Raw genomic sequence first — 13,413 nt, forward strand, 5'->3', positions numbered from 1 at the left:
GTCACTGTTATAATGTAGGAAATGCAGGAGCCAATTTGCGCACAGCAAGATCCCACAAATGGCAATGAAGTAAATGACCAGACCATCTGTTTTTAAGTGTCGGTTGAGGGATAAATATTGGCCAGCACACCAAGGAGAACTCCCCTGCCCTTCTTCAAAAAGTGCCTTGGGGTCTTTTACATGCACACAAAAAGGCAGACGGGGCCTCGGTTAATGTCTCAGCCGATAGATGGAATATACTTCGCAAATGGTCTCCCCTCACACAAGGAAAAACTAAAGTTCTCTTCTTGCGTAGTACTGGTGATATCAAAACCCTTCCTGGCTCAATTCAAACCGTTTTCCCCATTCCTCCCACCTTGAAGGAGCTAAAGTAGGGTCATCGGATCGAACAATTGGGAGATTTATGAGACAATCCAGAAGCCAGAATACTAGTGGAATTTATTGCTATTCAGATACAGAGGGTGCACTGAATCTATGGTTAATGTTTCATTCCAAACATACACAGCCCTGCAGCCAAGTGAAGCCTGTGTAACCTACAAGAGTTAATTAGTTATTTTTATTCCTTCTGAACTCATTCTTAATACCTCCTAAATTACTCGTGAACCTTTCATTAATATTCTTGAACCACTTTTGCCTCGAAAAACAAGAAAAACTCACATTTATATAGCACCTTTTAAGCCCTCAGGACGTCCCAAGGTGCTTTACAGCCAATGAAGTACTTTTGAAGTGTAGCTATTATTCTAATGTAGGAAACGCAGCAGCCAATTTGCGCACAGCAAGATCCCACAAACAGCAATGTGACAATGACCAGATCATCTGTTTTTTAGTGATAAATATTGGCCAGGACACCGGGAAGAATGTCCCTGCTCTTCTTCAAATTAGTGCCATGGGATCTTTTATGTCCACCTGAGAGGGCAAATGGGTCCTCAGTTTAACATCCCATCCAAAAGACAGCCCCTCCAACAGTGCAGCACTCCCTCAGTAACTGCACTGGGAGTGTCAGCCTGGATTTTGTGCGCAAGTCTCTGGAGAGGGACTCGAACCCACCAACCTCCCGACTTAGAGGCGAGAGTGCTACTGAGCCACGGCTGACACCTTGAGAAAGGCTGCTAGTTGCAGCCAAGGCTGAAAAGGTCATGTTTGTACTTATCAACGCAGATTATTTATCTACAGGAAAAGTCCTTGGTTGTTATAAGTTATACAATGGTAGCATGGTCCTTTCTCCCACAGAAAAATTCCTGGAATTCCCCCCCCCCCCAACCTGGTGTTCGGAGGAATACACTGCGGCGATACCGAAAGATCTATTCACAGTTCTCGTTACAGTTCTATTCCCAGTTGACTTGTCCCACCAGGGAATAGCCATGTCTCTTTTTGTATTCTAAGCTCGGGATCTCATACGACTAGGCTGTAACTCAGAAGCAGCTGTCTGCTTTGGCTGGGCCCATTCCTATGCATAATCTATCAGTTGTATGATGATAGTTTGTCACAGTATTCAACACCTAGATCGTCTGTATGTGTCAAGCAGCTAATTATGTCCTGTGGTGTAAACTGGAAGACTGACCATTACGATGCATCGTTCTCAGCTCAGTCTATCTCCAGGTTTGACTGCAACTACCAGCCTTTACTCAAATATCCAGAAAATATGTCCCTCCCCAGTGTGGGATCAACTTTCTAATAAAGTTACAAATAAGGAGAATTAGATTTTTCTTTGCAAAACAGTTTACATTCCTTTGCCTGCAGCAGCTTGACTCATCCTCCAACTCTGGCCTCTTGTGCGTCCCCCGTTCCCTTCACCCCACTAGCAACAGTTGTATCTTCAGCCGGCTAAGCTCGGGAATTCCCTCCCTAAACCTCTCCGCCTCTTCCTCCTCCTTTAAGATGCTCCTTAAAACCTGCCTCTTTGACCAAACTTTTAGTCACCCCTCCTAATATCTCCTTCTTTGGCTCGGTGTCAAATTTTGTCTGCTTACGCTCCTGTGAAGCGCCTTGGGACGTTTTCCTACGTTCAAGGCGCTATATAAATGAAAGTTGTTGTTATTCATCATATTACAATAAACAGGCTATTTCTAGTTAAGACCCATTTAATATTCCCATTTAAAAACCGGGAAACTGACATTCCTACATTACAACAGTGACTACACTTCAAAAAGTACTTCATTGGCTGTAAAGCGCATTGGGACGTCCCGAGGTTGTGAAAGGCGCTATATAAATGCAAGTTCTTTCTATTTTTAAAATTATTTTATCAGAGAAAAATGCAACAAAAACATTTATTTTTCAATGTCTGATATATGCCTTGAGTAATAGTTTCATAGTGTTTTGCTTTTCCAGTCTGGAGCCAACACCTTTGACAGCATATATTTTCTGTTCCATTTAACAACAGTCAGTAAACTCCAATTATACGTTGCACGTAAAGTGCTCTGGGATGCTAAGGAATTGAAAAAAATTCAAGCCTTTCCTCCTTTGAGGTTTGCAGTCATTTCAATATTTAAATTGGAAGCATTGTATTTGCAGAAGATAAAAAATAAAACTTTATATTTATTCATCTAGGTGTCAGCCACGGCTCAGGGGCTAGCACTCTCGCCTTTATGTCAGAAGATTGTGGGTTTAAGCCCCACTCCAGAGACTTGAGCATAAAATCTAGGCTGACACTCCCAATGCTGTACTGAGGGAGTGCTGCACTGTCGTGAGGTGCCATCTTTCGGTTGAGACGTTAAACCGAGGCTCTGTCTGCCCTCTCAGGTGGATCTGGTGGCACTAATTGAAGAAGAGCAGGGGAGTTCTCCCCAGTGTCCCGGCCAATATTTATCCCCTCAACCGACAGCACTAAAAAAAGATTATCTGGTCGATTATCACATTGCTGTTTGTGGGATCTTGCTGTGCGCAAATTGGCTGCCGCATTTCCCACAACAGTGACTACATTTCAAAGGTAATTTATTTGGTTGTAAAGCGCTTCGGGGCACCCTGAGGTCGTCCCCTATAAATGCAAGTCTTTTAAATGTAGCTATTAAAAGGTAGTTGCCACATTTTAAATATCCGTCACTGGAGAGTAACGTGCGAGAGCCGCACATCTGACAGAAATCCTATGGGCTCTAAGACCCAGGTGCAGCAGTTTAGTGCTAGGTATATAATCGCTTTGAGCCTGTGCACATCTCCTGAACTTTGTGTGTGTGTGTGACTGTGCGCCAGCAGGTGGGGATGTGGTGCTTTTGGAAGCTTTCAGCTCCAGTTCCAGCCTTCGTCGCAGCGAGTGGATGGCCAGCCCACAGCCCAGAGTCCCAGGGCTCTTCTCTCTCACAGCACTGTTACTGACTCGATCCAATAGGAGAGGAACGGAGACGGTTACAGATTGCCAGTGCTTCACTGCAGACCCGAAGGAGGTACTCCCAGTCCCAGCTACTGAGGAAGAGAGAGAGAGAGAGAGAAAGAGAAAGAGAAAGCATTCAGATAAAAAGCCACGAGCACCCGTCCCAGCTCCGACTTTACAAAAGGGAATTTACAGATTTAATTTGAGATGTCAGTGTTAAGGATGAAGTTCCGGCCAAATCAGAGGATGGATTTAATATGTTAAAATCTCATTTTTTAAAACAAAAACACAACCGTTGACAGCTTGAAGACGTCGGGAAGAATTGTTTGTGCGTAAACCTTGTTAATCTTCTGCAAGATTGTTTTTTTCTGTTAAAACGCAATGTTTGGGACGATCAGAGCTGAAGAGTCCAGGCTGCATTGGAAACCGTCCCACATCTCAGGGACAGAAGGTGTGAGGCAGATTAATAGGACAGCCAGCAGTGATGGGACTAATACTTGCTCCAGACTTTACCTTGCCTTTATATTAATACTGCTCACTCTGACACCTCGAGTGGAGTCTTCATGGTGGTAAGTCCGATTCATTCAAAATCATGACCAAAATCATTTTGCTTTTTTGCTGACAGGTTTGTGGGGAATCCTTCTATTTCAAGATGGTCTCCAATAATTACAAAAAAAAGGATATAGAGGCACTGGAGAAGGTGAAAAAAAAGATTTACAAGGATGATACCAGAACTGAAAGGTTATAACTATCAGGAAAGACTGAACAGGCTGGGGCTCTTTTCTCTTGAAAAGAGGAGGCTGAGAGATGACCTGATGGAGGTCTTTAAAATTATGAAAGGGTTTGATAGGGTAGACGTAGAGAAGATGTTTCCACTTGTGGGGGTGTCCAGAACTAGGGGTCATAAATACAGATAGTCACTAATAAATCCAATAGGGAATTCAGGAGAAACTTCTTTACCCAAAGAGTGGTTAGAATGTGGAACTCGCTATCACAACGAGCGGTCGATGCAAATAACAGAGTTACATTTAAGGGGAAGCTGGATAAACACATGAGGGAGAAAGGAATAGAAGGATACGCAGATACGGTGAGATGAAGTAGGTTGGGAGGAGGCTCGTGTGGAGCATAAACACCAGCACAGACCAGTTGGGCTGAAAGGCCTGTTTCTGTACTGTAAATACTATGTAATTCTATGTAATGTTTCTAACTCCATGTTTGAACCCCTTTCAATCCTGTTTCCATCCTGCTCACAACATCATGACCTACCTGGGGCAAAGTCATAAATAACATTCTCTGTAACAGTGACCGCAGTGTCTTATCCTTTCTCGACCTCCCCGACCTTTCTGCCATCAGCCGTGGCTCAGTGGGTAGCACTCACATCTCTGAGTCAGAAGGTTGTGTGTTCAAGCCCCACTCCAGGAGACTTGAGCCCATAATCTAGGCTGACACTCCCAGTACCAGTACTGAGGGAGCACTCTACTGTCAGGTAGATGTAAAAGATCCCATGGCACTGTTTTGAAGAAGAGCAGCGGAGTTCTCCCTGGTGTCCTGGCTAAAATTTATCCCTCAACCAACATCACTAAAAACAGATTATCTGGTCATTATCTCACTGCTGTTTGTGGGATCTTGCTGTGCGCAAATTGGCTGCTGGGTTTCCTACATTACAACAGTGATTACACTTCGAAAGTACTTAATTAGCTGTAAACCGCTTTGGGACATCCTGTGGTCCTGAATAGACGCTATATAAATGCAAGACCTTTCCTTCCTTTCCCTTCTTTCTGCAGTGTCCAGCCTGGCCAACCGTTCTATCCTCTTCCAATGCCTCTCCTCTGCTGACCGGCTGTGTGGGACCATCCTTTCATGGTTCCATCACTACCCGCCCAAACACACAGCCCGAGCATCTCCAGTACCGACTCCTCTTCCTGCCTGCCTGCATCGCCACTTCTGGAATCCCCTCCCCACCCCCCCCGGAGGGTCCATCCCTTGCCCCCACCCCCCTCCTTCCTCATCTACATGCTACTCCTTGGTGACATCATCCGCAGGCACAGTCAGCTTGTACATGTACCCTGAGAGACACCCAGCTCTACATTTAGAGCTAGGTCATTCAGGGGTGATGCTTCTTCACACAAAGGGTAGTGGAAATCTGGAACTCTCTCCCCCAAAAAGCTGTTGAGGCCGGGGGTCAACTGAAAATTTCAAAACCAAGATGGATATATTTTTGTTAGGCAAGGGTAAGGGATATGGAACCAAGGCGGTTGGATGGAGTTAAGATACAGATCAACTATGATTGAACTGAATGGCGGAACAGGCTCGAGGGGCTGAATGGCCTCCTCCTGTTCCTATATAACCCCCATGATCACCTCTGTGCTGTCAGACTCTGACAGAAAGCTGGGATGAGTCGGAATTTCCTTCAACTGTACAGCTGGAGGACGGAATCCACAGTTTTAGCCCCCACCGATTCCCTTCCCACTGACTCTATCCCCCTTTCTTGGTCACTCGCTCGGCTGAACCAGATTGTGCGAAACGATGGAGTCCTGCTTTCCCCACAGATGAGCTTCAAATCCCACACTTCGTCCAACAGCAAGATGGCGTATTGCCACCTCTGTAATCTCTCTTGCCTCTGTCTCTATTTCAGCCACTCCCTTATCTATGCTTTTGTCACCTCCGCATTCGATTTCTCCAATGTCCTCCCCCCATCCACTCAACATCATCATCAACCCCCCATATAAACTGAAACTCATCCAAAACTCAGTCACCCCTATCCTGTCCCTCACTAACGGCCTCTCGTCCATTGCTTCTGGCCTCACTGACCTACACTGGCTCTCCTGACTCCCAATATATTGAGGTTAAAATCCCTCCACAGTCTTGCCCCACTATACCCCTGCTGCCCCTTCCTTAAACCCCTCCACTAATGCATTTCTCTCCCCACCTGTAAGAACCTTCTTAAATCCCATATCTTCCTCCAAGCCTTCATTCCCCCCTCCTCCTCAACTCTCTCTCCATGGCTTGTTCTCCATTGCCTTATCCCTTTCACCTTACTTTCTTTTCTCTTTTCCCCTCTTTATAAAGTATCTTGAAATATTTCCTACATTAATAGTATTATAAAATGTAAGTAATTGTATTTTTAATTATTGTTGAGGGGGTGTCCCTTTAATTAAAGATACAGTACAGTCCCTTTAATTAAAGAGCAGCTTCCCAGCCTCAGGATCTAGCTTCACAGACAAATCCAGGATCATCAACAAGAGAAACACAGTCCTTATAAACACCCTTGATGCCCTTCGTTTGTGTGTAATGCAGTATCTGTAGAACCAGCAGCCCATCTAGGAGGTTGAATTCCAGGTCATTCCAGTGATAACGTGGTCTCTGATGTTGCTGTTAGGTTCTCACCAGCAAACCCTGGAGTCCCCTGAAGCAGAATTTATTTGAGTCGTGTTGCAGCTCCTTCACATCTGATTGTCTCCAATTGAAAGTGTTGGTGTTACTCAATCATTTATATTCAAGCCATTTAATTAGAGAGGATGATTTGGAAATTTTAATTTTGTCCTGTGTGTGTGTGTGTATTCAAATATGTGTGTGTGCGTGCGTGTATGTGTTTGTGCGAGTGTGTGTGTGTATATATGTGTGTATGTGTATTTGTGTTAACGTGCATGTGTCCGCGGCTGTGTGTGTCTACGTCCATGTGTGTATGTGTGTACATCCATGTGTGTGTGACTCATGTGTGTGTGTGCGACTCATGTGTGTGTGTGCATGACTCTGTGTGTGTGTGTGTGTGATTCTGTGTGTGTGTGTGCACGTGACCCAGTGTGTGTATATATGTGTGTGCGTGTGTGTGTGTGTGCACACTCGGTATTTGGGAGGGTTTACATTCTCTGTTGGAGAGTCATTCTATATTCTATGTTTTGTGTTTATTATATTGCTTAGGGTTTAATATTTATTCTTTTCTTGGGTTTTTATTATATCATCTGTGTCTGGAGGGGTTTAATGTATTTCCTTAGTGAGAGGGTTATCATATATTTTGTGTTGGGGTTGTATTATGTATTCTGTGTTTAGGGTTTATTATATATCCTGTGTTTAGGGTTTATTATATATTCTGTGTTTAGGGTTTATTATATATCCTGTGTTTAGGGTTTATTATATATCCTGTGTTTAGGGTTTATTTTATATCCTGTGTTTAGGGTTTATTTTATATCCTGTGTTTCGGGTTTATTTTATATCCTGTGTTTGGGGGTTTATTTTATATCCTGTGTTTAGGGTTTATTATATATCCTGTGTTTGGGGGTTTATTTTATATCCTGTGTTTAGGGTTTATTTTATGTCCTGTGTTTAGGGTTTATTATATATCCTGTGTTTGGGGGTTTATTTTATATCCTGTGTTTAGGGTTTATTATATATCCTGTGTTTGGGGGTTTATTTTATATCCTGTGTTTAGGGTTTATTTTATGTCCTGTGTTTAGGGTTTATTATATATCCTGTGTTTGGGGGTTTATTTTATATCCTGTGTTTAGGGTTTATTATATATCCTGTGTTTAGGGTTTATTATATATCCTGTGTTTGGTGTGGTCACGATTTGGATTCTTTCACCATTTTTACACAGAAAGGATTTAGAAAAACAAGAGATACTTTTAAGAGATGGGTTCTTTAACGGAGTAGATTTGCACTGATGTAAAAAGGATGGCCGTAGGCTGCAGACATTTGGAGAGTATTAAAGCCAGACATTGACACCGTTATCCAGGACCATTGGGATTAACAGCGGATTTGTAATTCTTCCCAGGGGCTCCCAACTAACATTCACACCGTAGGGAGACGGAATATCCATTCCTGCTGAGATTTGCATGAATCTAGTTTGAAAGGGAAGAGGCTTGGGGGCAGGTTTGAGTAGCAGCTCTTCTGGCCAATCCCCTCCCAGGTCAGGGAGAGAGGGGTTCAGGTACTAAGCCCCAACTTCCTGTGGGGACAGAAAAGAGGCACAGAACGATGTACAGGTTAGCAGTGAGGTTGGAAAAAGAGGAAGTCAGAGCTGCTGGTGGAACAGTTAGAAGACATCGGGGGAGCGAAATTCCTTGGGGCCCAATCCTATTAATTACACCAGGATCACTCCCACCGCTGACCTCCAGAACTGACCCTGCTAGAGTTTTCTAGGTCAATGGGACAGCATCTAATTTTTATGCCACTTCAGGTGCAACTCTGGTGCCCGCCTGTTCCATGCGCCCACAAGTTTTAGCCTCCACCCGCCATTGGTAGGGTTTCCCTGTTCCCCCGGCCTCCTGGAGCCGATCTGTCCTCGTATATGTATATTTTTAAAATTGCTCTCTTTGGGGATCTAGGCAGCTTGCCTGGACAACAGCAGCGGGGCCCTATCTGTCCCTTGTAGAGGCTGATATGCCTGAAGTAATTCGGCTTTACCAGCGTCCCCTGATTCACTGGGCCCCAGTCCAGCCTAAGAAGCAGGAACGCCCAGCGTAGGGGGTCCTTGCCCCTTGTTCCATCCTCTTGCTTATAAGGGGTGGACATAGGTTCCACACTTTACAAGCCAACCAGGAAACTCCTGAAATTGGTGAAACCGGGTCTCTGCCATTTTCCCAGGGGTTCTAATTAGGAATTTCTGGGCCATCTTGTTTAAGTTAAGTAAGATGACCCACTGATGTGGGGAAGCATGGTGTCCTCTTTATTTTGTATCATTACTTGAAGATAAATTGTACTGCTTGAACTAAGTGACTTAGACCGCAACTGTTGCTCTGTATGGTCACTCATTGTGAAATTGAGTAGCTCGCATCGTATCTTGTCTCACCAAGTGTTTGCTTGATCCATCTCCAGAGAGATTGTAGACGTACAAATGCAAATGACACGAATACCCAGTTCAGGTCAGAAGGGGATCCTATTGTTACACCCATGGGTTTCGTTATCATACCAGTCGATATAGGGCATTATGAGTCAACTCCATTAATAAAGACACTCAGACCACTTATGGGAATAATTGACACCACTAATCCCAAGAAAGTACTTACAGCAGACCTGAGTTAGTAACAGGGATTTATTATATATTCTGTGTTTGGGGTGTTTTTGGGGAGGTTATTATATATTCTTTGTTTTAGGGGTTTATTATATATTCTGTCTTTGAGGGCATTTATATATGTATTCTGTTTTTGGGGCATTGTTATATATTCTGTGTTTCAAGGGGTTTATTATATATTTTATGTGTGGGCTTTATTGCAAATTCTATGTTGAGGGTTTATTATATATTCTGTGTTGAAACTTTATTATATTTTCTGTGTTTGGGGTTTATTATATTCTGTACACTGGGATGTATATTGTACATTCTGTGTTTGGATGTTATTATCTACTATTATATGTTTTGTGTTTGGGCAGTTCGATATATATTGTGTTGGGAATGGGGTGATTATATATTCTGCTTGTTGGAGGTTTGTTATAAATTCTGTGTTTGGGGATTTATTACATTTCAGTTTGAAACATTTATTACCTATTCTGCATTTGGGCTGTTTATTACATTTTCTGTGCTTGGGCGTTTAATATATTTTCTGTGTTTGAGGGTTATGTAGTCAGTATTTCAGGATTTTATTATATATGTTCATAGTTTATTATACATTCTGTGTTTGGGCATTTAATATACATTCTACATTTGGAGCATTTATTATTGATTCTGTGTTTGTGGGCATTTTTTATTTATTCTCTGGTGGTTCATTATAAATTCTGTGCTTGGGATATTATTCCATGATCTGGAGGTTGATTATGCGTTATGTGTTGGGAGGTGTTTATAATGTATTCTGTGTTTGGGAGCATTTATTAAATATTCTTCAATGGGAAATATATTATATCTGCTTTTAGGAGCATTTATTATATATTTTGCATTGGAGTGTTTACATATTGTGTTTGTGGGTTTATTATACTGGGTTTGGGGGTTTATTATATATTCTGTGGTTGGGGGTTTATTATATATTCTGTGTTTGGGGGTTATTATATATTCTGTGTTTGGGGGTTATTATATATTCTGTGTTTGGGGGTTATTATATATTCTGTGTTTGGGGGTTATTATATATTCTGTGTTTGGGGGTTTATTATATATCCTGTGTTTGGGGGTTTATTATATATTCTGTGATGGGGGTTTATTATATATTCTGTGTTTGGGGGTTATTATATATTCTGTGTTTGGGGGTTATTATATATTCTGTGTTTGGGGGTTATTATATGTCCTGTGTTTGGGGGTTTATTATATGTCCTGTGTTTGGGGATTTATTATATATTCTGTGTTTGGGGGTTTATTATATATCCTGTGTTTGGGGATTTATTATATATCATGTGTTTGGGGGTTATTATATATTCTGTGTTTGGGGATTTATTATATATCATGTGTTTGGGGATTTATCATATATCATGTGTTTGGGGATTTATCATATATTCTGTGTTTGGGGATTTATTATATATCATGTGTTTGGGGATTTATCATATATTCTGTGTTTGGGGATTTATTATATATCATGTGTTTGGGGATTTATCATATATTCTGTGTTTGGGGATTTATTATATATCATGTGTTTGGGGATTTATCATATATCATGTGTTTGGGGATTTATCATATATTCTGTGTTTGGGGATTTATTATATATCATGTGTTTGGGGATTTATCATATATCCTGTGTTTGGGGATTTATTATATATCATGTGTTTGGGGATTTATCATATATTCTGTGTTTGGGCATTTATTATATATCCTGTGTTTGGGGATTTATTATATATCCTGTGTTTGGGGATTTATTATATATTCTGTGTTTGGGGGTTTATTATATATCCTGTGTTTGGGGATTTATTATATATCCTGTGTTTGGGGATTTATTATATATTCTGTGTTTGGGGTTTATTATATATTCTGTGATGGGGGTTTATTATATATTCTGTGTTTGGGGATTTATTATATATCCTGTGTTTGGGGGTTATTATATATTCTGTGTTTGGGGGTTATTATATATCCTGTGTTTGGGGATTTATTATAGGGCTGATAATCAGCCCAGATATGGTCCCCACTGATTAAAACACCCACACTGGTTGAGCTGACGGTCGAGCTTGTTGGGTTTCATGGTGTCAGCCCATTCAAATCATTTTTTTACCAGGGAGCATTGTCTCACCAAGGAAGGGGGAAGCAGCTATTATAGGGCTGCTGTGCTCCTAATGGGAGGTAGCAATTTTTGATGAAGTTAATAGGAAAAAATGGCTGGAGGAATATCCGGATCTGTGCCATTCAGCAGCGAGGAAGGTTTTATTGGAGGAGGTGAACCCCGAGGAAAGTTTCTATCTTGGGGGTTGAGAGAGATCCTTCAAATATAGCCAGTGTGCAACAAGAGACCGCCCGATGTGCGAATGCTATCTTCTAGGTTCATCGCTTATTGGAGCAAATGAGAAACAAAAGCTCCCCAGACTGAGGAAGAGAGTCAAGGTAGGGAATAATAAAGAGTACCCAACTAAAAGCAAGGGGATATCTGTCCCACTCATGCACCAGCTCTCAGCACCTGCAATGCAGCCTACAAACCCTTGGTCCCCAACCTCTTACTTCTTAAACTTCCCCAAGATAGACCTCCAATTTGGTTGCTGCCAGAGAACATAGGCTTCCTTTCTCTCACACAGCTCACCAACTCACTATTTGGCTCCTAGAACTACTCACCTGCTCTCTGCTCATCGTTGTGCAATCTAGGCTGCTCGTGGCAGGGCCCCCTCCTGTTACCACCTAATGCTCAAAGGGTCTCTTCTCTTTTCAAAGGAGAAGGCTGCGTACAGTCATCAGCAGCGAACCCGTCCTGGTCACGGACCAGCCAACCTGCAACGCCTCACCCGCTACGAGGAGCAGCCCCTCCAAATAATTGGGGGTGGAGGCCATCGAGGGAGTGGGCCAGGGAGAGCTTGCTAGCCTAGCAAGGTAAGGGTTCACTTTAAATTCCTCTTTTTGCCAGCACCTAACTTTCAATCAATGAGCAACAGGCAGCCTCGCCTGCCCCTCTGTTGCTAGGCACCACTGTGGCCTTTGCTACTGTGCGCACACCCATTGGCTGCATACCCTGTGCCGACACACGTTCCCCTTTTCTCCTTGTGTAGGATTCTCTCAAGATGAGGGAACTCATCTAGCAAAGGCCTGGCGCACATACGATGCAACAAATGGGCTCCTTCTGTGCTGCAAACTTCTATGGTGGATGGACAAGATCTATCATCTCGTGGAGCAACTGGACTGATCCGTGGTCACTTTCTTGTGCCGTGCTCTCCATCCACCAGAGGAGAGCAGATTCAGGAAAGGGCTGATAGATCCCGTCAGCCAGAGCCATTTCTCCTTCCTACACTTCCACCTTCTCCTCTTCATCTTCCTCCACCAGAGGGAAGAGTACAGGCACATCTTCCAGCCTTTGTGGCTGCACGGGCTCCCCCCCACCCCCCTCTTCTAATGGCAGAGTTGTGCAGAACGCAGCAAACACACATGATCTTTGGGACTTTCTCACGGACCTGGCCTGATCTGTCCAGACATCGGAAGTGCTGCTTCACCATCTTAACGGCACGTTCAACAAGAACCCAGGCGTCACCTTGGGGGGTTTGGGACTGCTGTCTATCGCCAGGACAGTAAGTGGTGTCCCTGATCGAAGGAGAAGATGAAGAAGATGTTTATACAGAAACCTTCAATACTTGAACTGGTGGCAGCAGGAATGCTGCTGTGGGAGGGGTTCACCAAAGAAAGGCTGAATTGCCACAGAACAGCAACAAGCTTTTAAAAAGAATTATTCAAGTGCAAGGCTCAGTGACATGGCAACTTCAACCACCAGCTTAAACATTCACTCCCTCCACCACTGGCGCACTGTGGCTGCAGAGTCTACCATCCACAGGATGCACTGCAGCAACTCACCAAGGCTTTTTTGATAGCACCTTCCAAACCCGCGACCTCTACCACCTAGAAGGACGAGAGCAGCAGGTGCATGGGAACACCATCACCTCTAAGTTCCCCTCCAAGTCACACATTATCCTGACTTAGGCATATATCGGCCGTTCCTTCGTCGTCGCTGGGTCAAAATCCTGGAACTCCCTACAGGTGGCAGCTGTCCGAGCTGTCAGCAGATTATCTA

General features: G+C 43.2%; 1 protein-coding gene across 2 annotated transcripts in view; it reads left to right on the forward strand.

The window, feature by feature from the left end:
• The first annotated feature begins 3,238 nt into the window (after window positions 1-3,238).
• The window catches only part of wnt2bb (wingless-type MMTV integration site family, member 2Bb), a 55,647-nt gene continuing 45,472 nt past the window's right edge, over window positions 3,239-13,413 (forward strand). The window contains exons 1-2 of one of the 2 annotated variants that reach the window (XM_068007684.1): window positions 3,806-3,873; window positions 12,072-12,227. Coding sequence is in view for 1 of the 2 variants with exons in the window: in XM_068007683.1 (XP_067863784.1) it covers window positions 3,686-3,873 (188 nt within the window). In the remaining variant the exon portion in view is untranslated. Of the gene's footprint in view, window positions 3,874-12,071; window positions 12,228-13,413 lie in introns of both variants that reach the window. The other variant, XM_068007683.1, reaches the window with a different exon arrangement.

The sequence above is a fragment of the Heptranchias perlo genome, chromosome 27, assembly GCF_035084215.1.
Source record: "Heptranchias perlo isolate sHepPer1 chromosome 27, sHepPer1.hap1, whole genome shotgun sequence".
Taxonomy (NCBI): domain Eukaryota; kingdom Metazoa; phylum Chordata; class Chondrichthyes; order Hexanchiformes; family Hexanchidae; genus Heptranchias; species Heptranchias perlo.